Below are 23,891 nucleotides of genomic sequence, written 5' to 3' on the forward strand. Positions count from 1 at the left end.
ATTAGTTTAAATCATTGATTATACCCCAGGGCTTGCAATCAGACGGCTAAATGTACAATGTTTCCATAAAGCTAATTTAGCAATTTGTTGCGTTGCACACTAAACAAATGTATATTTAGTCATTTAAAAAATATTTAGCATACACACAGGAGTGAATATTAATAGTTCAGTGATGAGGTGGAGATGGAAGAGAGACCAATAAGAATGGAAGAAAATGATATGCTATGTTTGTAGAAATGAGACTGTGTAGATTCCAACCCAGCCACACAACTCGCAAGGTCAATTTATGTCCCGGGACTATTTTTACTCTACTGCCTGCTCCTGTGTCTCTTGTTGCCCTGTACAGCATTTTCCCACCCACTCTATACCGCTAATTCTCAACTGTACTCTGAAAAACAATTGTTGAAGGATGATAATGAATTCTTGGCGCTCCATGAACCAATGATGAGGCAGCGAAGTGGAGTCCAATGTGATCCTGTGTATCCTATGTTCTCTTCCTTCAGACTTCAATGGTAAACAGGAAATACAATTCCTCTTTCTTTAGATAGGTGTCTTGAAAATAATATATATAGTAGGCCTATTAGAACATTTTGGGATGTTCAACACTTCCTGCAATGTTGATTTACATAACGGGTAGAGCTGAAATTTGTGTAAAATTGAGGAAATGTAAATGCTCTAAAGTTATATATTTAACTTTCTCCCCATGACGGTAACAGCCCAGCAGTGAAACATATTATAGTCATGTGTTTTACAAAGAGCCTCCGCTGTAAATTGAACCAGGAACTATCACCATTTATGACTTAACTTCTTTTTCACAACCCAGTCACGACTTAACAAAAACATGTTTCTCCTCCCAGGTATATTTCTGTATGTCTGACCTCTTCTTTGCTCCTTAATTCAGGCACCTTGGTTGGCAAGCGAGGTAGCGGCAATGATCCCTTCCCTTTACACTGTGTCCCAGTTTGCTGTCTTGGGGGGTTTCGCCCCCTGCTCACAAAGGATACATATGGCCTTTACATCTGACCCATTCCAGTTTCTCACAATTTCTCAGGCAGAGCATTTTCAGATTCAGATAACATTTTGCAGCAGTCAAAGTACATACAGACACGATACATATTCATATGTAAAACACAGAAAAGCTACAGATATTGACCGAATATTTACAAAAAGGTCGGCATGATAGTGCAAAGGTCTTAAAATGTCTGAGTAATGCTGGGCCTGTACTTGCATGTCAAAGGACTTAGTGCTTCAAGTGCATATCAGTCCGTCTTGTTCATTTGAAGTATTTTGTCCAGTTGTTGATGCGATCCCTTTTGTTGTGTTCGACTGGGAGTTGCTGAAGTCTGCTACTGTATCGAGCACCATCGCTGTTCACCATCGCTGTTCACCATCGCTGTTCACCATCGCTGTTCACCATGGTGCAGTGGCAGGGAAGACGAATGTGCAGGGGTAAATTGCAATGTTCTCCAAATCCCATTCCCCAATGAGGCTATTGATCAATAGCGAAGGGTTTCTGTTACAGGCCATAGAGCGAGAAGGTCCACATGGGTCATTCAGGACAAAAAAATGACATGTTGATATATTACCATATAAAGGTCAGTGGATATGTAACATGAAATAGGGCTCGTCAACGCTCTGTGTACAAGGTTCCATTCATTTGGTTTTATTGTAAAAAATATATATATATTCACATACTTTAAATGTTTTAGCGTGTGATTTGTGTCAGATGAGCAGTCAATTGTGCACCGCATCGTTGTACTTTGCAATATAACCCAGTTGTTACAAAGGGTGTCTTTTTTTTGCTGATCAAACACGCTAGTGCAAAGACAGATGTACTAGCATGATCTGGTCTGGTTGATGAGGATGATGAATCAGGGTTCTACACTAACTTTTTCCCCAAGGAATACATGTGCTCCTAAATGAACAAATGTAGGAGCGCACAAAGGAATGCAGGAGCACAATATAAAATGTTTAAGTAACAGAGTTTATTAACAAACAATTTATTCCATACATATTTACGCTGTGTATCTGTGTGTGTGTGCGCTCGTGTACTAAGGGACACACATCTGTGCAACAGCACATACAACCAATCACACATTGACCCAGGCCTACTAGACGCAAAGGAGATCAGTTGTCCAGATGCTTTTGCATGTTGGCCGTCTGGCACGCTTAGAGGTCAGTGAGCGGTCCCCGGCAGGAGTGGGATCCAACTCCTCGACAGAAGGCCCCTCCAGGCTGATCCTCATCAGGTCTTTGGTGGTAGAGACCCCAAGGCAGCTTCTTGTCAAATTCTTAATCCGGTTCTGCGCAGAGAAGCCTCGCTCACACTGAGTGGCTGAAATGGGCAGCGCCAGCATAAGCTGCACCAACTCCAGTATGTTCTAGGGAAAAGATGATATCTTTCAATTTCATTTAAACTCTTAACATTAACTTAACAAAACCAACCATAGAAGGATGCCATACATAACCACTCGGGACTGTTAGTCTACATTGTAATCGTGCCTGTAGGGGTCCTTTGTTAACATGGACTCCCACAGGCCACTGTAGGACTTGACATTGTGGCTGCCCAGGATTTTCAGTCCTTGACACTCATAGTGGATTGCAGCCATGTTGCACCCCAATCTGCAGGTTTGAACAGAGCAAGTGAGTTTGCAAATATGCAAACATAACATTGTCTCATATGGCAATGCAGTGTCAAATAAATTCTTTCCTCTCTAGAGGCTCCTTGAAATGCCTCGTCAGGTCTGCCACACCATCTTCGCCAAAGGTGAGAAGGCTGGCCTGGTCTTCTGGCCATGTGTCAGGGTTTATCACTCTGAAAGTCTCCACTGTGTTCTGGACACCCTCATCCTTCAGCAAACCACCAAACCTGGCTTTGAGATCATCCACCACGCCCATGTTGATGAACGCCTCCATCTGCTGCTTCAGCTGGGGATTGGTGAGGTCTGTGAAGCCTTTCAGATTTCCCTTCAGTTTAATTCCCTCTAACATAAATAACACGCACACACACCAACACGCAATGAAATGTCTGTCTCCCATAAAACATTTTTTAAAGACTTCTCCACTGCATTTCCCCTCAAATGATTCTATTGAGCAACGGATACATTGATTTTCACACTGAGAATCTGTCTTAATAATCGATTTCTCTTACATCCTAATAAGCTCTCATCCTAACACACCTGGAATCTCCTCTCATCACCCTGCTACTGAGCAAGCATGGTCTGGATCTTCTCCAGCATGCCTCCTGCCTTTGCCCGAAGCCTGAGTGCTTCCAGTCTGGTCACTGTATACCTCAACTGTGACATGGCTTGGGGGAGGATCAGGTCATTCCTTTGCAGGGGGAGGCTAAGTGAGAACAGCTCTCAAACATGTCTGAGAGAAAATGGCAGAATACAAAAGAGTGCATTCTTTATTTCCTGCTCTATCTGTTAAGTAGTGAGTAAATAAACTGTCACCTGTCAAGTACTTGCACACTGTTCTCGTAAATCATTTTTCCCGTTCGCACATATCTCATTTTAGGGGCAAATGTGAGTGAAGTATTTCACTCACTGTAGAGCCCTGTGATGATGATGATGATGATAGTATATATGCCATTCAGCAGACACTTTTATCCAAAGTGACTTAGTCATGCACGCAAAATTGTCATAAATTGGTGGCCTTTGTCTGAGAGAAAAATGTAAAGCTTGAGTAGATTTAAAGGACAATTTCCAAGCTAGGGGAAATTAAAAATGCATATTCCACAGGTGGAAGGGCCTGTTTTGTTCCATCTCCCATTATGCTAATAACACAAAACGCATGGCTGTCTAAATGACTCTGATTTCCCGTGATGCGCGCTAAATCCAAGGAGCGGCGGGGCCACTATTCCGAATTGATCTGATCACTGGGCTCACTAATAAAAAGCAATTGGCAGCATATGTTTGCAATTCATGCGCTGAATATGGGCTCAGTCTAATTAAAATGAATCTAATTTGGTGAATTCTACACAGAGGCGCTGCCAATTTGCTTCTTGTAAGGCAAAATAATTTCAGCAATGCTTAAGTAACATGAGAGAAAAGAATCCCGCACTCTGCTCTTGCTAGTATCACTGTTCTTTATTAAGCTTTACGAATTGGCCTTCGTCTGAGCTTTTGGGAGTTTTATTTTTTATTTAATTTGCACCCTTATGTAGACATTGCTCCATTCAATGCATCGAATGGGGTTGGAATGAAGGGAAAATGTACGTGTTACCAAATATAACAATGTGTATTTCATAAATATTCTAAAAGTGATTTTTAGACGTGGTTAATATACTTAGTACACACTTTATTCGAACATTTATGAAATTCAATGTTATATTTTGTATAATTTTTCCTCGACTCCAAGAAGAAGAGCAGAGTGCGGGTTTCTTCTTTTTCTCATGTTTTTCAATTGTTACCATGCACCTGCAACAGAGGTCAAATGTGCCAGTTCCTTTTTTGAATAACAGAGGAAAAGTAACATTGAGTAAAATAGTTTGAGACTTGCATTAAGGTAGGTCAAGAGGCGAGGATGTATTATTTAAGACTGTCCACGCTAACCGTGTCGGCTATAGCTTTAATGTGGTGAAAGAAGAAGTATAGAAGTGTGTTTCATAGACTCCTAGGGGTCCAATGATGCCTGTGGAGAGAAGAGTTGGTGCCCTAAACACTGACCCCGACACCCTTCCCCCTTCCTCCAGTTGAAATATATTTAATACAATGCAGTTCAATGCATTGTATTATTGTTCTACAACTCCTGACTTGTCTGTTCTGTTCTCTTTCACTTTCAGTTGCATCTTCTCATTGTCCCTGCATTGTAGTGAATGTTCACATGATATATTATATAGTGTTGTTAGCTGTCTCTCTTGCTTTACCGCAGCCTTACAACTCCTCATGAAGATTATAGCCTCATAAATCCAAACCTTAAGTTGATGGGAGAAAGAGAAAACAGTGCATTATGTATGGGGGTAGAAGACATGCTACTGTATAAAGCTGTTCAATGGCGCTCCAAATGTCAGAAAATCTTTAGCTAAGTGAGGCTAAGTGAGGAAGAAGGCTGGACTGTCTTGGAAGCATTGTAAGATATTTGGCTGCAAAAGCTCACTGGAGATAAACTCCCCATATTAGCAGAAGGCTCCAGCCTCATATGACTTGCATAGTCAACAGAAGAACAATGACGGTGAACATGGCCACTTCAAACTCAGAACAAGTTGTGGTACCTAAAATAAACTCCCTACGCCCATGAGCAAAATCTTTTACTGTGAGCCTTTAATGACTGACATAAGTAATGTATTAATATTGTACCATCTGTCAAATCAAGATTTGATGAAAGCTTGAAAAGAAACAAAGGGAGGCATCCAAACATGTTTCCAATAGTTACAGGACTGTCAAATGTTGTTGCTGTGCCGACCGTACACTCACTGCTCATGAGAGGGCTGACGGAAGTGGACACAGTGCTTCCTTCTCAAACCAGACTGTCAGCATATTACACTGGGTCCACACAATCAACACAAGATGAAGATATACACACCCGCCACCCTTAATAAAATGGGAAATATTGGTCCTGTGGTTTTCTGACAAAGTTAAATATCGCATTCATTCTGAATTAGTACTATGCAGTTGCATTTTTTGATGCTAAACAAAAACTGACATTCAAGACAGAGAGTTGAATACACTTGGCACATGGCATGAATACACTAGTCACATGGCATGAATACACTAGTCACATGGCATGAATACACTAGTCACATGGCATGAATACACTAGTCACATGGCATGAATACACTAGTCACATGGCATGAATACACTAGTCACATGGCATGAATACACTAGTCACATGGCATGAATACACTAGTCACATGGCATGAATACACTAGTCACATGGCATGAATACACTAGTCACATGGCATGAATACACTAGTCACATGGCATGAATACACTAGTCACATGGCATGAATACACTAGTCACATGGCATGAAGCCATCTTGAGGAAATTACATTCTCGCTATGCGTTCATCGGTCTCGGTTGTTGCTCGAAGAGAGATGTAAAAACTTTTAACTAACGATTCATGCTACATTTCTACATGTAAAATTCAGTGACGAGGATGTTTTACAGGATTTTTTTTTTCTCACCAAAATGCATTCTGAAAAGCTGTTGAGTTATTATGCAATTCTCCTGTTGTATTTGGTAACAGCACTGTTCAAGGTTTGCCCAATCCCACAGCTTTGAGGTTTCCAATTGCATTTGATCTATGGCAGAAATATAGATTTTCTTCTTCTCCTCTCCAACGGCAGAGCAGTTACAAGTCCCTGTGTCTCTCTTTGTTTATCATTTCAAGAAATATGGCAACAATTTAACCTCCGTTTCAAAACACATTGTTGACCAAATGTTGTTATTTGTCTGAAAGTCAATAATAAACTAATCCCATTACAGGAATCTGATACACAGACAATACAAGCCTTCTGTGAGGAGGGACGGAGAGAGGTAAGGAAATCAGAGTTGTTAGATATTCCTGGTCACGCTCCGATGTGGATACAGAGATCAGACGAGATGTAGAGAAGGCCTGAAAAGGTCATTCAATGTCCCCAACTTGCATCTCAGTGATTTAGGAAGAGGCCCTGGGTTTTATTTAACAGGCTCCTGCTGCTCTGTCGAGCCATCACCACTGACCTAAAGATGCAAGCAATACAGACTTGATGGAGGCCACAACCTCTGTCAGATAGTTGCACAATTTACATTCAACGTCGGGTCATTTTTTTTTACACTTGACGACGCAGGACAGTGTAGGCAAGACTCAGATTAGAAATGCGTTAGGGTTGATGGAGAGTTGGTGTACTGTAAAGCCTAAGGGGATGCATAGGAATCCCACAGCTTTCAAGGGCACATGGGTAAAGATTCAAGATTCACATGAGAGGGCTGCAGACCATTACAAACAGGACCGAAGAACTGCTGAACTGTTGTGGACTGAAGGAAGCCTATATAATGTTGGGAAGGATCCAAACTCGAGGACCACTCTCTTTTATTTTTTATGTCTTTGAAAGGTAGCTTATAGCAGTCAGTATGTACCGGGTGGGTTGGACGGTCCAAATAAATATATTCTCAAGTCCCGAAGTCAAAATTCTAACTGCTTATTAAAGTAACAGCTTTAAAAACAATAACGTTTCAATTGTATTTGTCACATGCTTTGTAAACAACAGATGTAGACTATCAGTGAAATGCTTACTTATGGGAGCTTCCCAAGAATGCAGAGAGAGAGAAAATAGAGAAATAATAGAAAAGTAAATCACGTAATAATAGATTCACAATGAGTACCGATAACTTTTCTTTATACACGGGGTGCCAGCACCGAGGAGACATCTCAAACTGAACTGTCTTCAGTGCTTATTAGTATTAGCAGGCACATAATGAGTCACCTAAAGACCGCTCCACGATTCTAGGCTGAAATTCACTCATTCTCCCAAAAGTATGTCTTGCCTAATAGCTTTGTTTCCAGAGCATTGCCTCGCTGATACAGTATATGGGAGGGAAGTAGGTTGGCTTATGCTCTCGGCTCACTCCGTCTTGAGTGAGAATGTGAATAAAAGAAGTTTCCCCAACTCCCCTGAACCCTTTTGCGGCTTAACTGACATGGGCGTCATAAAATGGACACCCTATGGAGATTTGTTCGGTTTTCACGTAATTGTCCTCAGTCACCTTCCCGCCGGCCTGTCACAATCACCCAGAAATCCATGCCAACACCTTCGCAATTGTATTTAAGGAGACCAGTTTCTCATGTGTCAATATTTCTTGAAGTCTGAAGAGAACTGTCACAGCTATTTAGTTTTTTAACGCTTGAGGCGAGATCGAGTCGCAAATTTGCAGCTCAGAGGAAATCGCTATTTCAAACTTGTCAAGAAAATCAGATTGCTTTTGTCTTTGGAAATTTAATTTGGAGCTTGGTCTCACAGCAGATAGGAATGAAACATATATTTACTGGATAGAATTCTATTCAGGTTACCCATACAACGTTTTGTGTGTGTGTGTGTGTGTGTGTGTGTGTGTGTGTGTGTGTGTGTGTGTGTGTGTGTGTGTGTGTGTGTGTGTGTGTGTGTGTGTGTGTGTGTGTGTGTGTGTGTGTGTGTGTGTGTCTCTGTGGCCATAACTGAGAGTAAAAGAGATGGAAGTTGCATCAATGCAGTAGCATCAACTGTAAACTTCATTCAACAGCAGATGAACCAAAGACTAGGGGGAATTCAGGAACTTTCCCGCAGTAAGAGACTGAGATGTATCTCAGTAGAATCCTCAGGGGTATATAGTTGATGATTGATTTTCAATGGAGGGTGGAGAAAGTGAACGTTAGTCAGACATCCAAGGAGACCCCAAATCAAAGGTTTTACTCTCATCTGTCATTAAAAATGCATGTTTTTTGTGCAGGCATCATCTTATTAAACACATCACAGCAAAGTTTGAGTGAGGGATTTGGGATACTATTCAAGGCTTTTAAACCATTTTATTTCCTGTTTAAATTTAGTCATCAGAAACACCAGAGTATCCCAATCAGGTAAAAAAAAAAAAAGACAATCATATCTATGTAGCTAAGTTTGCTACCCGGTTTCATCAGATTTGGGGGCTCTTCCAGGATTGAATGGAGTCAGTGTTGTGGCTTTTCGAGGTGTTTGCCTGTGTAGCTGGACAACGCATGTTGGGTTTCATTATTTTTTTCAAACTCTATACACATCAAATGCGCCAGTGCTTCTGAAATGGAGGTGGTGGTTTGTTGAACCATGATATTTGGATACGTAACCTTGCCTGAGACCTGAACTTGTGTGCTAGTTTCTCTAGCAAATGCCTTGGCTTTAGCTCATTAGGCTAACACAGTCTTGGCACGTAGGAGACCGGGGTTCGAACAAGAGTGTATGGGACTCAGCAGATGAGTACAGTTCAGAAACCTTGTGATCTGTCTGGAACCTTCACCACCCAGGCTACACAGGGTACCAGGCTACACAGGGCACCAGGCTACACAGGGCACCAGGCTACACAGGGCACCAGGTTACACAGGGCACCAGGCTACACAGGGCACCAGGCTACACAGGGCACCAGGCTACACAGGGCACCAGGCTACACAGGGCACCAGGCTACACAGGGCACCAGGCTACACAGGGCACCAGGCTACACAGGGCACCAGGCTACACAGGGTACCAGGTTACACAGGGCACCAGGCTACACAGGGCACCAGGCTACACAGGGTACCAGGTTACACAGGGCACCAGGCTACACAGGGCACCAGATTACACTGGGCAGATGGCACACAGGGAGCCCCTTCACAGCCCAGGTTACACATTGCACCAGGTTATACTGGGCACCAGGTTACACTGGGCACCAGGTTACACAGAGACCCTCTTCACATCCCAAGTTACACAGGGCACCAGGTTACACAGAGCAGAGAGGGAGCCTCTTCACAGCCCAGGTTACACAGGGCACCAGGTTACACAGAGCAGACAGGGAGCCTCTTCACAGCCCAGGTTACACAGGGCACCAGGTTACACAGAGCAGAGAGGGAGCCTCTTCACAGCCCAGGTTACACAGGGCACCAGGTTACACAGAGCAGAGAGGGAGCCTCATCACAGCCCAGGTTACACAGGGCACCAGGTTACACAGAGCAGAGAGGGAGCCTCTTCACAGCCCAGGTTACACAGGGCACCAGGTTACACAGAGCAGAGAGGGAGCCTCTTCACAGCCCAGGTTACACAGGGCACCAGGTTACACAGAGCAGAGAGGGAGCCTCTTCATAGCCCAGGTTACACAGGGCACCAGGTTACACAGAGCAGAGAGGGAGCCTCTTCACAGCCCAGGTTACACAGAGCAGAGAGGGAGCCTCTTCACAGCCCAGGTTACACAGAGCAGAGAGGGAGCCTCTTCACAACCCAGGATACACAGAGCACCAGGTTACACAGAGCAGAGAGGGAGCCTCTTCACAGCCCAGGTTACACAGGGCACCAGGTTACACAGAGCAGACAGGGAGCCTCTTCACATCCCAGGTTACACAGGGCACCAGGTTACACAGAGCAGAGAGGGAGCCTATTCACAGCCCAGGTTACACAGGGCACCAGGTTACACAGAGCAGAGAGGGAGCCTCTTCACAGCCCAGGTTACACAGGGCACCAGGTTACACAGAGCAGAGAGGGAGCCTCTTCACAGCCCAGGTTACACAGGGCACCAGGTTACACAGAGCAGAGAGGGAGCCTCTTCACAGCCCAGGTTACACAGGGCACCAGGTTACACAGAGCAGAGAGGGAGCCTCTTCACAGCCCAGGTTACACAGAGCAGAGAGGGAGCCTCTTCACAGCCCAGGTTACACAGAGCAGAGAGGGAGCCTCTTCACAACCCAGGCTACACAGAGCACCAGGTTACACAGAGCAGAGAGGGAGCCTCTTCACAGCCCAGGTTACACAGAGCAGAGAGGGAGCCTCTTCACAGCCCAGGTTACACAGAGCAGAGAGGGAGCCTCTTCACAACCCAGGCTACACAGAGCACCAGGTTACACAGAGCAGAGAGGGAGCCTCTTCACAGCCCAGGTTACACAGAGCAGAGAGGGAGCCTCTTCACAGCCCAGGTTACACAGGGCACCAGGTTACACAGAGCAGAGAGGGAGCCTCTTCACAGCCCAGGTTACACAGGGCACCAGGTTACACAGGGCACCAGGCTACACAGGGCACCAGATTACACTGGGCAGATGGCACACAGGGAGCCCCTTCACAGCCCAGGTTACACATTGCACCAGGTTATACTGGGCACCAGGTTACACTGGGCACCAGGTTACACAGAGACCCTCTTCACATCCCAAGTTACACAGGGCACCAGGTTACACAGAGCAGAGAGGGAGCCTCTTCACAGCCCAGGTTACACAGGGCACCAGGTTACACAGAGCAGACAGGGAGCCTCTTCACAGCCCAGGTTACACAGGGCACCAGGTTACACAGAGCAGAGAGGGAGCCTCTTCACAACCCAGGTTACACAGGGCACCAGGTTACACAGAGCAGAGAGGGAGCCTATCACAGCCCAGGTTACACAGGGCACCAGGTTACACAGAGCAGAGAGGGAGCCTCTTCACAGCCCAGGTTACACAGGGCACCAGGTTACACAGAGCAGAGAGGGAGCCTCTTCACAGCCCAGGTTACACAGGGCACCAGGTTACACAGAGCAGAGAGGGAGCCTCTTCATAGCCCAGGTTACACAGAGCACCAGGTTACACAGAGCAGAGAGGGAGCCTCTTCACAGCCCAGGTTACACAGAGCAGAGAGGGAGCCTCTTCACAGCCCAGGTTACACAGAGCAGAGAGGGAGCCTCTTCACAACCCAGGCTACACAGAGCACCAGGTTACACAGAGCAGAGAGGGAGCCTCTTCACAGCCCAGGTTACACAGGGCACCAGGTTACACAGAGCAGAGAGGGAGCCTCTTCACAGCCCAGGTTACACAGGGCACCAGGTTACACAGAGCAGAGAGGGAGCCTATCACAGCCCAGGTTACACAGGGCACCAGGTTACACAGAGCAGAGAGGGAGCCTCTTCACAGCCCAGGTTACACAGGGCACCAGGTTACACAGAGCAGAGAGGGAGCCTCTTCACAGCCCAGGTTACACAGGGCACCAGGTTACACAGAGCAGAGAGGGAGCCTCTTCATAGCCCAGGTTACACAGGGCACCAGGTTACACAGAGCAGAGAGGGAGCCTCTTCACAGCCCAGGTTACACAGAGCAGAGAGGGAGCCTCTTCACAGCCCAGGTTACACAGAGCAGAGAGGGAGCCTCTTCACAACCCAGGCTACACAGAGCACCAGGTTACACAGAGCAGAGAGGGATCCTCTTCACAGCCCAGGTTACACAGAGCAGACAGGGAGCCTCTTCACAGCCCAGGTTACACAGAGCAGAGAGGGAGCCTCTTCACAACCCAGGTTACACAGGGCACCAGGTTACACAGAGCAGACAGGGAGCCTCTTCACAGCCCAGGTTACACAGAGCAGAGAGGGAGCCTCTTCACAGCCCAGGTTACACAGGGCACCAGGTTACACAGAGCAGAGAGGGAGCCTCTTCACAGCCCAGGTTACACAGGGCACCAGGTTACACAGAGCAGAGAGGGAGCCTCTTCACAGCCCAGGTTACACAGGGTACCAGGCTACACAGAGCAGAGAGGGAGCCTCTTCACAGCCCAGGTTACACAGGGCACCAGGTTACACAGAGCAGAGAGGGAGCCTCTTCACAGCCCAGGTTACACAGGGCACCAGGTTACACAGAGCAGAGAGGGAGCCTCTTCACAACCCAGGTTACACAGGGCACCAGGTTACACAGAGCAGACAGGGAGCCTCTTCACATCCCAGGTTACACAGGGCACCAGGTTACACAGGGCACCAGGTTACACAGAGCAGACAGGGAGCCTCTTCACAACCCAGGTTACACAGGGCACCAGGTTACACAGAGCAGAGAGGGAGCCTCTTCACAACCCAGGTTATACAGGGCACCAGGTTACACAGGGCACCAGGTTACACAGGGCACCAGGTTACACAGGGCACCAGGTTACACAGAGCAGACAGGGAGCCTCTTCACAACCCAGGTTACACAGGGCACCAGGTTACACAGAGCAGACAGGGAGCCTCTTCACAACCCAGGTTACACAGGGCACCAGGTTACACAGAGCAGACAGGGAGCCTCTTCACATCCCAGGTTACACAGGGCACCAGGTTACACAGAGCAGAGAGGGAGCCTCTTCACAGCCCAGGTTACACAGGGCACCAGGTTACACAGGGCACCAGGTTACACAGAGCAGACAGGGAACCTCTTCACAACCCAGGTTACACAGGGCACCAGGTTACACAGAGCAGACAGGGAGCCTCTTCACAACCCAGGTTACACAGGGCACCAGGTTACACAGAGCAGAGAGGGAGCCTCTTCACAGCCCAGGTTACACAGGGCACCAGGCTACACAGGGCACCGGGCTACACAGAGCAGAGAGGGAGACTCTTCACAGCCCAGGTTACACAGGGCACCAGGTTACACAGAGCAGAGAGGGAGCCTCTTCACAGCCCAGGTTACACAGGGCACCAGGTTACACTGGGCACCAGGTTACACAGGGCACCAGGTTACACAGGTTACACAGAGACCCTCTTCACATCCCAGGTTACACAGGGCACCAGGTTACACAGAGCAGAGAGGGAGCCTCTTCACAGCCCAGGTTACACAGGGCACCAGGTTACACAGAGCAGACAGGGAGCCTCTTCACATCCCAGGTTACACAGGGCACCAGGTTACACAGGGCACCAGGTTACACAGAGCAGACAGGGAGCCTCTTCACAGCCCAGGTTACACAGGGCACCAGGTTACACAGAGCAGAGAGGGAGCCTCTTCACAGCCCAGGTTACACAGGGCACCAGGTTACACAGGGCACCAGGTTACACAGAGCAGAGAGGGAGCCTCTTCACAACCCAGGTTACACAGGGCACCAGGTTACACAGAGCAGAGAGGGAGCCTCTTCACAGCCCAGGTTACACAGGGCACCAGGTTACACAGAGCAGAGAGGGAGCCTCTTCACAGCCCAGGTTACACAGGGCACCAGGTTACACAGAGCAGAGAGGGAGCCTCTTCACAGCCCAGGTTACACAGGGCACCAGGTTACACAGAGCAGAGAGGGAGCCTCTTAACAACCCAGGTTACACAGGGCACCAGGTTACACAGAGCAGACAGGGAGCCTCTTCACAGCCCAGGTTACACAGGGCACCGGGTTACACAGGGCACCAGGTTACACAGAGCAGAGAGGGAGCCTCTTCACAGCCCAGGTTACACAGAGCAGAGAGGGAGCCTCTTCACAGCCCAGGTTACACAGGGCACCAGGTTACACAGAGCAGAGAGGGAGCCTCTTCACAGCCCAGGTTACACAGGGCACCAGGTTACACAGAGCAGAGAGGGAGCCTCTTCACAACCCAGGTTACACAGGGCACCAGGTTACACAGAGCAGAGAGGGAGCCTATCACAGCCCAGGTTACACAGGGCACCAGGTTACACAGAGCAGAGAGGGAGCCTCTTCACAGCCCAGGTTACACAGGGCACCAGGTTACACAGAGCAGAGAGGGAGCCTCTTCACAGCCCAGGTTACACAGGGCACCAGGTTACACAGAGCAGAGAGGGAGCCTCTTCATAGCCCAGGTTACACAGGGCACCAGGTTACACAGAGCAGAGAGGGATCCTCTTCACAGCCCAGGTTACACAGAGCAGAGAGGGAGCCTCTTCACAGCCCAGGTTACACAGAGCAGAGAGGGAGCCTCTTCACAACCCAGGCTACACAGAGCACCAGGTTACACAGAGCAGAGAGGGAGCCTCTTCACAGCCCAGGTTACACAGAGCAGAGAGGGAGCCTCTTCACAGCCCAGGTTACACAGAGCAGAGAGGGAGCCTCCTCACAACCCAGGCTACACAGAGCACCAGGTTACACAGAGCAGACAGGGAGCCTCTTCACAGCCCAGGTTACACAGAGCAGAGAGGGAGCCTCTTCACAGCCCAGGTTACACAGGGCACCAGGTTACACAGAGCAGAGAGGGAGCCTCTTCACAGCCCAGGTTACACAGGGCACCAGGTTACACAGAGCAGAGAGGGAGCCTCTTCACAGCCCAGGTTACACAGGGCACCAGGTTACACAGAGCAGAGAGGGAGCCTCTTCACAGCCCAGGTTACACAGGGCACCAGGTTACACAGAGCAGAGAGGGAGCCTCTTCACAGCCCAGGTTACACAGGGCACCAGGTTACACAGAGCAGAGAGGGAGCCTCTTCACAACCCAGGTTACACAGGGCACCAGGTTACACAGAGCAGACAGGGAGCCTCTTCACAGCCCAGGTTACACAGGGCACCAGGTTACACAGAGCAGACAGGGAGCCTCTTCACAACCCAGGTTACACAGGGCACCAGGTTACACAGAGCAGAGAGGGAGCCTCTTCACAGCCCAGGTTACACAGGGCACCAGGCTACACAGGGCACCAGGTTACACAGAGCAGACAGGGAGCCTCTTCACAACCCAGGTTACACAGGGCACCAGGTTACACAGAGCAGAGAGGGAGCCTCTTCACAGCCCAGGTTACACAGGGCACCAGGTTACACAGAGCAGAGAGGGAGCCTCTTCATAGCCCAGGTTACACAGGGCACCAGGTTACACAGAGCAGAGAGGAGCCTCTTCACAGCCCAGGTTACACAGAGCAGAGAGGGAGCCTCTTCACAGCCCAGGTTACACAGGGCACCAGGTTACACAGAGCAGACAGGGAGCCTCTTCACAGCCCAGGTTACACAGGGCACCAGGTTGCACAGAGCAGAGAGGGAGCCTCTTCACAGGGCACCAGGTTACACAGAGCAGAGAGGGAGCCTCTTCACAGCTCAGGTTACACAGGGCACCAGGTTACACAGAGCAGAGAGCGAGCCTCTTCACAGCCCAGGTTACACAGGGCACCAGGTTACACAGAGCAGAGAGGGAGCCTCTTCACAGCCCAGGTTACACAGGGCACCAGGTTACACAGAGCAGAGAGGGAGCCTCTTCACAGCCCAGGTTACACAGGGCACCAGGTTACACAGAGCAGAGAGGGAGCCTCTTCACAACCCAGGTTACACAGGGCACCGGGTTACACAGGGCACCAGGTTACACAGAGCAGAGAGGGAGCCTCTTCACAACCCAGGTTACACAGGGCACCAGGTTACACAGAGCAGAGAGGGAGCCTCTTCACAGCCCAGGTTACACAGGGCACCAGGTTACACAGAGCAGAGAGGGAGCCTCTTCACAGCCCAGGTTACACAGGGCACCAGGTTACACAGAGCAGAGAGGGAGCCTCTTCACAGCCCAGGTTACACAGGGCACCAGGTTACACAGAGCAGAGAGGGAGCCTCTTCACAACCCAGGTTACACAGGGCACCAGGTTACTCAGAGCAGACAGGGAGCCTCTTCACAGCCCAGGTTACACAGAGCAGAGAGGGAGCCTCTTCACAGCCCAGGTTACACAGGGCACCAGGTTACACAGAGCAGACAGGGAGCCTCTTCACAACCCAGGTTACACAGGGCACCAGGTTACACAGAGCAGACAGGGAGCCTCTTCACAGCCCAGGTTACACAGGGCACCAGGTTACACAGAGCAGAGATGGAGCCTCTTCACATCTCAGGTTACACAGGGCACCAGGTTACACAGAGCAGAGAGGGAGCCTCTTCACAACCCAGGTTACACAGGGCACCAGGTTACTCAAAGCAGACAGGGAGCCTCTTCACAGCCCAGGTTACACAGAGCAGAGAGGGAGCCTCTTCACAGCCCAGGTTACACAGGGCACCAGGTTACACAGAGCAGACAGGGAGCCTCTTCACAACCCAGGTTACACGGGGCACCAGGTTACACAGAGCAGACAGGGAGCCTCTTCACAGCCCAGGTTACACAGGGCACCAGGTTACACAGAGCAGAGAGGGAGCCTTTTCACAGCCCAGGTTACACAGGGCACCAGGTTACACAGAGCAGACAGGGAGCCTCTTCACAGCCCAGGTTACACAGGGCACCAGGTTACACAGAGCAGAGAGGGAGCCTCTTCACAACCCAGGTTACACAGAGCAGAGAGGGAGACTCTTCACAGCCCAGGTTACACATGGCACCAGGTTACACAGAGCAGACAGGGAGCCTCTTCACAGGGCACCAGGTTACACAGAGCAGAGAGGGAGCCTCTTCACAACCCAGGTTACACAGGGCACCAGGTTACACAGGGCACCAGGTTACACAGAGCAGACAGGGAGCCTCTTCAAAGGGCACCAGGTTACACAGGGCACCAGGCTACACAGAGCAGACAGGGAGCCTCTTCACAGCCCAGGTTACACAGGGCACCAGGTTAAACAGAGCAGACAGGGAGCCTCTTCACAGCCCAGGTTACACAGGGCACCAGGTTACACAGAGCAGAGAGGGAGCCTCTTCACAGCCCAGGTTACACAGGGCACCAGGTTACACAGAGCAGAGAGGGAGCCTCTTCACAGCCCAGGTTACACAGGGCACCAGGTTACACAGAGCAGAGAGGGAGCCTCTTCACAGCCCAGGTTACACAGGGCACCAGGTTACACAGAGCAGAGAGGGAGCCTCTTCACAGCCCAGGTTACACAGGACACCAGGTTACACAGAGCAGAAGAGGGAGCCTCTTCACAGCCCAGGTTACACAGGGCACCAGGTTACACAGAGCAGAGAGGGAGCCTCTTCACAACCCAGGTTACACAGCGCACCAGGCTACACAGGGCACCAGGCTACACAGAGCAGAGAGGGAGCCTCTTCACATCCCAGGCTACACAGGGCACCAGGCTACACAGGGCACCAGGCTACACAGGGCACCAGGTTACACAGAGCAGAGAGGGAGCCTCTTCACATCCCAGGCTACACAGGGCACCAGGCTACACAGAGCAGACAGGGAGCCTCTTCACAGCCCAGGTTACAAAGGGCAGACAGCACACAGGGAGTCTGGGGGAGGGGCCTGGGGTGGGATAGCCTTCCATAGTTCACAGGAGGGAGCCAGGATCGTGACTGATCCGCTAACAATTGCATCAAAAGCATCGTGCAAAATCAGCGGCATGCCAGCCAGGAGAGATCCATCACACAAGCCAGGGCCCGTGGGCTCCGGAACTGCTCTCTCCCCCTCTCTCTCTATCGCTATCTTTCTCTCCTTGGCCTGTTGGGCCTGTCAGTGGCAGACTGAGCCATGCAGGAGCTGGAATCAAAGCCTTCCTTCCCTGGTGTGACATTCACAGCATTTCAATTGAGCCATCAATCTGTCAAGCCCCACTGCTGCTAAACCAGGCTGGATTACACACAGAAAGGGGGAGTGCAGGGGTTGGATGTGGATGTACCTTTCCCCTTTCGCCACCTCACTGTAGTTAGGGTCTATTGAACACTATGTACTGAACATCATGTGACAAACGATGGGTTTTCGGAGGCGGCCGTGTAAAAGTTTATTTTCTCTCATTATGTGTATTCCACTGATGCCAATTGGAAGTTTCTCTAACTCTTGCTTCTCTCTCCCCCTCGTTATGTGTTTGTTTTTGTTCTTCCTCAGACCGGGCTCCTGTAAGGAGGAGATAAAGTCCTCTAGTAGGACAGTCCCCTCCTCGCAGTCCCCGTCTGACTTCCTGGACAAGCTCATGGGGAAAAGGTCTGGCTATGACGCCCGCATCAGACCCAACTTCAAAGGTACCTTAAGTATTTTCAGAAGTGTGCCACAGCTCCCATAAAAACTTCACGGAGTGAATGCAAGCGGACAGCCACTGTTTTTAATACAATGCTGAATAGGACTTGCCTGTAGAAGTATACAGGAAGCATAGAACTGCTTACTTAAAGTTTGAATTTTATCCATAAATGTACCCAGATTTCTATTATATGAAAACATTTTAATTACTGAATGCTATAATGTCATTATTTTGTTAGATACTTCTCCCTAATAGCTGTAATCATATTTTTTTCTGAAGCTATTTTAACTGTCACGCTAGCTGCTCAGCCAGAAATATTCACAAATCATGGGAATCCGTTGTGCTGTGCAGACACTGTCTCCCTCCGAGGCACGTGTTGCTAGGCAACGCCCTGCACTTGCCTGGGTAGGCCTTCTCCCTCCATGGCTAAAGCCAGCGTAAGAAACGTGCTAACAAACGTTTGTGCTATGAAACTAAATACAACTTCTTTGCTAGATTCATGATGGTGTTAGACAAAGCAAGGAAAGTGAACTCATTTGCCCATGCTAACGTTCAATCAAACCGTAACTGAATGCCTCATTGCCGGTCTGCCTACTTTCCATAGCAAGCCATTTCATGAACGGGGTGGTGTAAATCAAATTTGTCACATACACATGGTTAGCAGATGTTAATGCGAGTGTAGCGAAATGATTGTGCTTCTAGTTCCGACAGTGCAGTAATATCTAACAAGTAATCTAACAATTCCCCAACAACTACCTAATACACACAAATCTAAAGTGGCGAATGAGAATATGTATATATAAATATATGGACGTGCGATGGCCGAGCGGCATAGGCAAGGTGAAATAGATGGTAGAAAATACAGTATATACATGTGATATGAGTAATGTAAGATGTGTAAACATTATTCAAGTGGAATTGTTTAAAGTAGCATGACTAGTGATCCATTTATTAATGTGGCCAGTGATTGGGTCTCAGTATAGGCAGCAGCCTCTCTGAGTTTGTGATTGTTGTTTAGCAGTCTGATGGCCTTGAGATAGAAGCTGTTTTTCAGTCTCTTGGTCCCAGCTTTGACTCACCTGTACTGACCTTGTCTTCTGGATGGTAGCGGTGTGAACAAGCAGTGACTCAGGTGGTTATTGTCCTTGATGATCTTTTTGGCCTTCCTGTGACATTGGGTGCTGTAGTTGTGCTGTAGGTGTCCAGTGATGTGTTGTGCAGACCGCACCAAGGCTCTTGCCGTACCAGGCTATGTTACAGCCCAACAGGATGCTCTCGATTGTGCATCTGTAAAAGTTTGTCAGGGTTTTGGGTGACAAGACAAATTTCTTCAGCCTCCTGAGGTTGAAGAGGCGCTGTTGCGCCTTCTTCACCACACTGTCTGTGTGGGTGGACCATTTCAGTTTGTCTGTGATGTGTACGCCTAGGAACTTAAAACTTTACACCTTCTCCACTGCTGTCCCTTCAATGTGGATAAAGGGGTGCTCCCTCTGCTGTTTCCTGAAGTCCCCAGCATGTGGGGACAACAGACTGGGATAGGGAGCGATTGAATTGTCCGTAAACACACCAGCCAGCTGGTCTCCGCATGCTCAGAGGATGCGGCTAGGGATAGTGTACATAATAAACTGGCCACTGAGTGGCTATTTCATACTTGCTCCACATCAGAGAGTTAACAGCAAGACACTCACCACTTCCTGTACATACAATAACCCTCAGTGTCATTCAAAGATTTCAAAATTATCGCTAACAAACTTTTACACAGCAGGTCAAACAGTTGAAAGGATTCTTCCATATAAGCAGTGATGGATTGTCTTTTTATCATTTCTTCAGGTCCGCCTGTGAATGTCACCTGCAATATTTTCATCAACAGCTTTGGGTCCATCACGGAAACTACTATGGTGAGTCAACTGACCAACTTGAATTTCCACAGTGAATTAACATCCTGGAATAAGAAACTGTTTTAAGCTGTGATGTGTACATTGAATGTGTTGCTGACTGCTGCCATCTTGAATGGGTCTCAGAGAGACAAACCTGTATAAAGAAAGGTGAAATAAAAAATGTAAATAAATATGCGCTTTATACAAAATACCATAATTATCCAGGTAGCATGATAACCCTAAGGCAGTCTCATTGCTTTGTAATCATGAATGACCGTGATAAGGAGCATATTTGAGCAGGCTACTAGCTAAATCCCTGAATTGAAGAAAGAGAAATCTAAATGATCTCCTCCAGCTAATACAATACCCTGTTAATTCCTACCCTTTGGCCTGCTCAGTATTGGATCAATTCCCTCACCTCTCTCCCTTTATTTCCTGGAGCCTATCAGAGCAACCTTCAGAGACCAGTGGGTCAGTGATGTTCTGATAATGAACTGTCCACTCTGCAATTAAAATGAAAAATTGGAGGGAAAAAAAAGAGTGAAATGGAAAGAAGTGCGAAAGAATCTCTCCCTGTAAGCCTGTCCAATACAAGAGGGAAAGTGCTTGGTCAGTAGATTGTAGTTGTTAAAGGCTCTTTTGGCACAGAGGGCTGGACCCCAGGTTAGGTCAGTGTGGACAGAGGACACTTGTGATGTCACTGGACAATGTGGTAAAGGCCTAGTGTTTATTGTGATAAATGTGTTGTGCTGCCCTTAGTTTATTTGTGGTACCTCATGGGAACAGAGACAGACCGTTATGAACTGCCGGAGGAGACAGACACAGCTGAGTCTTTCAATACCATGAGCATTTACTTAAATGATTCACTTGAATAACTCCTGTGACTAAATGAGGACGTGAACTTTTTGTGGAATTAACCAAATTTCAAAGTAGTCATTCATTGATTTTACTTCCCACAAAGCATATTTTTGTCATTTCAACAGGCACTGAACAGAACATAGATTAACCCAGAATCTGGTACTTCATTCTGCACTAAGTATTCTAGGTTATTGTCTGTGATTTCCCCCTTTACAAATGGACAAAATGTCAATTACTCCTGCATGACTCCTAATTCCTTTAGCGTAACCCTAAACTACATAGATTCACACTACTTTCCAAAGTATAAATACACCCTACTTTTCAAAGAACTAATTAAAATGTTGCGTTGTCTTGGCTATAATTAACAACAGTAAAGGTTATTCATTGAATCAGACTTCCTACTTTACATCAGAGACAGACGATCATGAACCGAACAAGCTAATTGAAGAATTGAAACCTGTCAATGGTATCACTTCATTAATTGCCTCCTATAGTGTGTGACAAGGTATGACACACTGTCTCAAACTACTATGTCTCAATCTCGATTCATCTTCCACAATTCCTGACGTCCTACCTCCTCGCCTCCTCAACCGCATTCCAGGAGAAGTTCCAAATCCATCCCCTCTGACCTTTTTTCCAGTGCGTTTTTGAGGAGGTGGCGAAGAAAGAGAATGCGAGGAATCGAGGAAAGATTCATGGAGAAAGAGACGATTACTAAATGTATTGGTCAATCCACAGGACTACAGGCTCAATGTGTTCCTACGGCAAAAGTGGAACGATCCCCGCTTGGCTTACCAGGAGTACCCAGACGACTCCTTGGACCTGGATCCTTCCATGTTGGACTCCATCTGGAAGCCTGACCTTTTCTTCGCTAACGAGAAGGGGGCTAACTTTCACGAGGTCACCACCGACAACAAACTGCTGCGGATCTTCCAAGATGGGAGTGTACTGTATAGCATCAGGTGAGCAGAAACAATTCTGTCTGTGGCCACAGGGGGAGCAAGTGAGTTATTCAAGATGCTTCTGTCTGTGGCCACAGGGGGACCGAGTGAGTTATTCATCACATTAACTTTGATACCAATATATTAGTCCCACAATCAAAACCAAACACTGCTGTGAGTTGATCTATCTCTCCTTCATCAACATTCATGACCCCATGAAAGGAATTGAAAAACATGCAGTTAGGCATACCATATTGGTTACAATGGCAGATTTATTCGCTAACAATCACACAGTAGTCCAAAAGGCATTTTAGTAGGTACCTCTCTGAAACCGAGAACACAAAGAAACTTCGGAGGCTCATTCGTCAGTGTATTTGTGGGGGATATTTTTGAGCCTGGAATTTCACGTCATCGCAGCAATATAGCGATGGGGCTCCTGCTGCGAGCAGCATAGCGCTGTTGCCTCTCGTCTGTCCTCTGGGCAATGCATTACAGCAGGTAATTACACGGCTTCTCTTAACTCAAACTCCTTAATAGTTACTTCTCTTCCCCGCGGCTCCTTGAAGGCTCAATGCATCAGCGCCTCAATAAATAAAGGGAAGGATGTGTCTACCAATTAGTTTGCTATTGTAACCAAATGGCATTGTAACTCACAGCATCCTTTGCAATTTGCCTTTTCCGATAACGCTCACAATTCATGCCATAATGTATAGTACAGAGTTCATCTTGGGATAGGTCGTAAAACTGTCCACCGTCAAAGCATTAGGTGAGTTTTAATCAAATGTCTGCCCTGTGAAGCACCTTTGGTGACCTTTGCAGCTGTCCTCCTTGCCTCTGTCTTCATTTCTCTCTGTATGTTATAATTCTCTTCTTCTACGCTCTCCTTTGCCCTTTACCTTTAACCTAAAGCTGCCCTTGTCTCTCTCTATCTCAGGCTGACTCTCATCCTGTCCTGCCCTATGGACTTGAAGAATTTCCCCATGGATATTCAGACCTGTACCATGCAGCTTGAAAGCTGTGAGTCTCCCTCTATCTCCTTCCTCTTTTTCATCTCCTCCTCCTCCCCTTTTCATACTGGCTATTAGCTTATAGATGGAGCAATTTTAGTTGTGAAAATCTTAATCTTATCATCACAAAGGGGTGACATTGATTGAGGTTATATTCAATGCCTGAATGTGACCGGCTAGGTTTTGAGTTGCTGCTTTTATCAAACATCCTCTGATGACGGTTACGCATGCATAAAATAAAAGATGGACTTTCTGACACCGACTTGTGTAGTGCAATAACAAATTACACGCTTTTTATTTTACCTTTATTTAACTAGGCAAGTCAGTTAAGAACAAATTCTTATTTTCAATGACTGCCTAGGAACAGTGGGTTAACTGCCTTGTTCAGGGGCAGAACAACAAATTGTCGTCTCGAGGATTCGATCTTGCAACCTTTCGGTTACAAGTCCAACGCTCTAAACACTCGGCTACCTGCCACCCCTTTGACAGTGATATCCTTTAAGGGCAATGAAATGAATGTGCAGTGTATCAAACATGTAGGAATCTCTTCATAAAACATATAAATAGAACAAAGTCAGTGGCTAAATCCTGGATATAGCATGTCCTTCCTTATTACCTAGATAAAAGGTCAAGAAAAAAAGTCAATTCGCTACCCCCTTGCCCCCAGCACTGATGGCATCTGCCCCCCTACAAATCTCATTTCCAGGATATCAATAATGAAACCTTCATTTTATGTTCCCTTTTATTATATGCCTCACCCCTGGCGCCCTCCACAAGGCCAGACAAAATAACTAGTTGATATTCCTATTGCTTTGCCCCTCTGTTTCAATTGGAATAGTTTCACTAGTTTAAGAACTTGCTTGGAGCAAAAACAGACTATACCAAACATTAGGAACACCTTCCTAATATTGAGTTGCACCCCCCTCTGTTGCCCTCAGAACAGCCTTTAGGGTGTACCACAGTATGAGTCATAATACCCATAAAACCTAGTGGTCAAACAGGGAAATGGT

At 47.7% G+C, this 23,891-nt stretch overlaps 1 protein-coding gene across 1 annotated transcript in view; it reads left to right on the forward strand.

Moving 5' to 3' along the window:
- Window positions 1-23,891, forward strand: part of glra4a (glycine receptor, alpha 4a) — a 95,617-nt gene that overhangs the window by 61,934 nt on the left and 9,792 nt on the right. Inside the window, exons 2-5 of the mRNA XM_052512462.1 lie at window positions 18,069-18,202; window positions 20,029-20,096; window positions 21,672-21,895; window positions 22,809-22,891. Of these exons, the coding sequence (XP_052368422.1) occupies window positions 18,069-18,202; window positions 20,029-20,096; window positions 21,672-21,895; window positions 22,809-22,891 (509 nt within the window). The remainder of the gene's footprint in view (window positions 1-18,068; window positions 18,203-20,028; window positions 20,097-21,671; window positions 21,896-22,808; window positions 22,892-23,891) is intronic.

Source organism: Oncorhynchus keta, chromosome 4, assembly GCF_023373465.1.
Source record: "Oncorhynchus keta strain PuntledgeMale-10-30-2019 chromosome 4, Oket_V2, whole genome shotgun sequence".
NCBI lineage: Eukaryota > Metazoa > Chordata > Actinopteri > Salmoniformes > Salmonidae > Oncorhynchus > Oncorhynchus keta.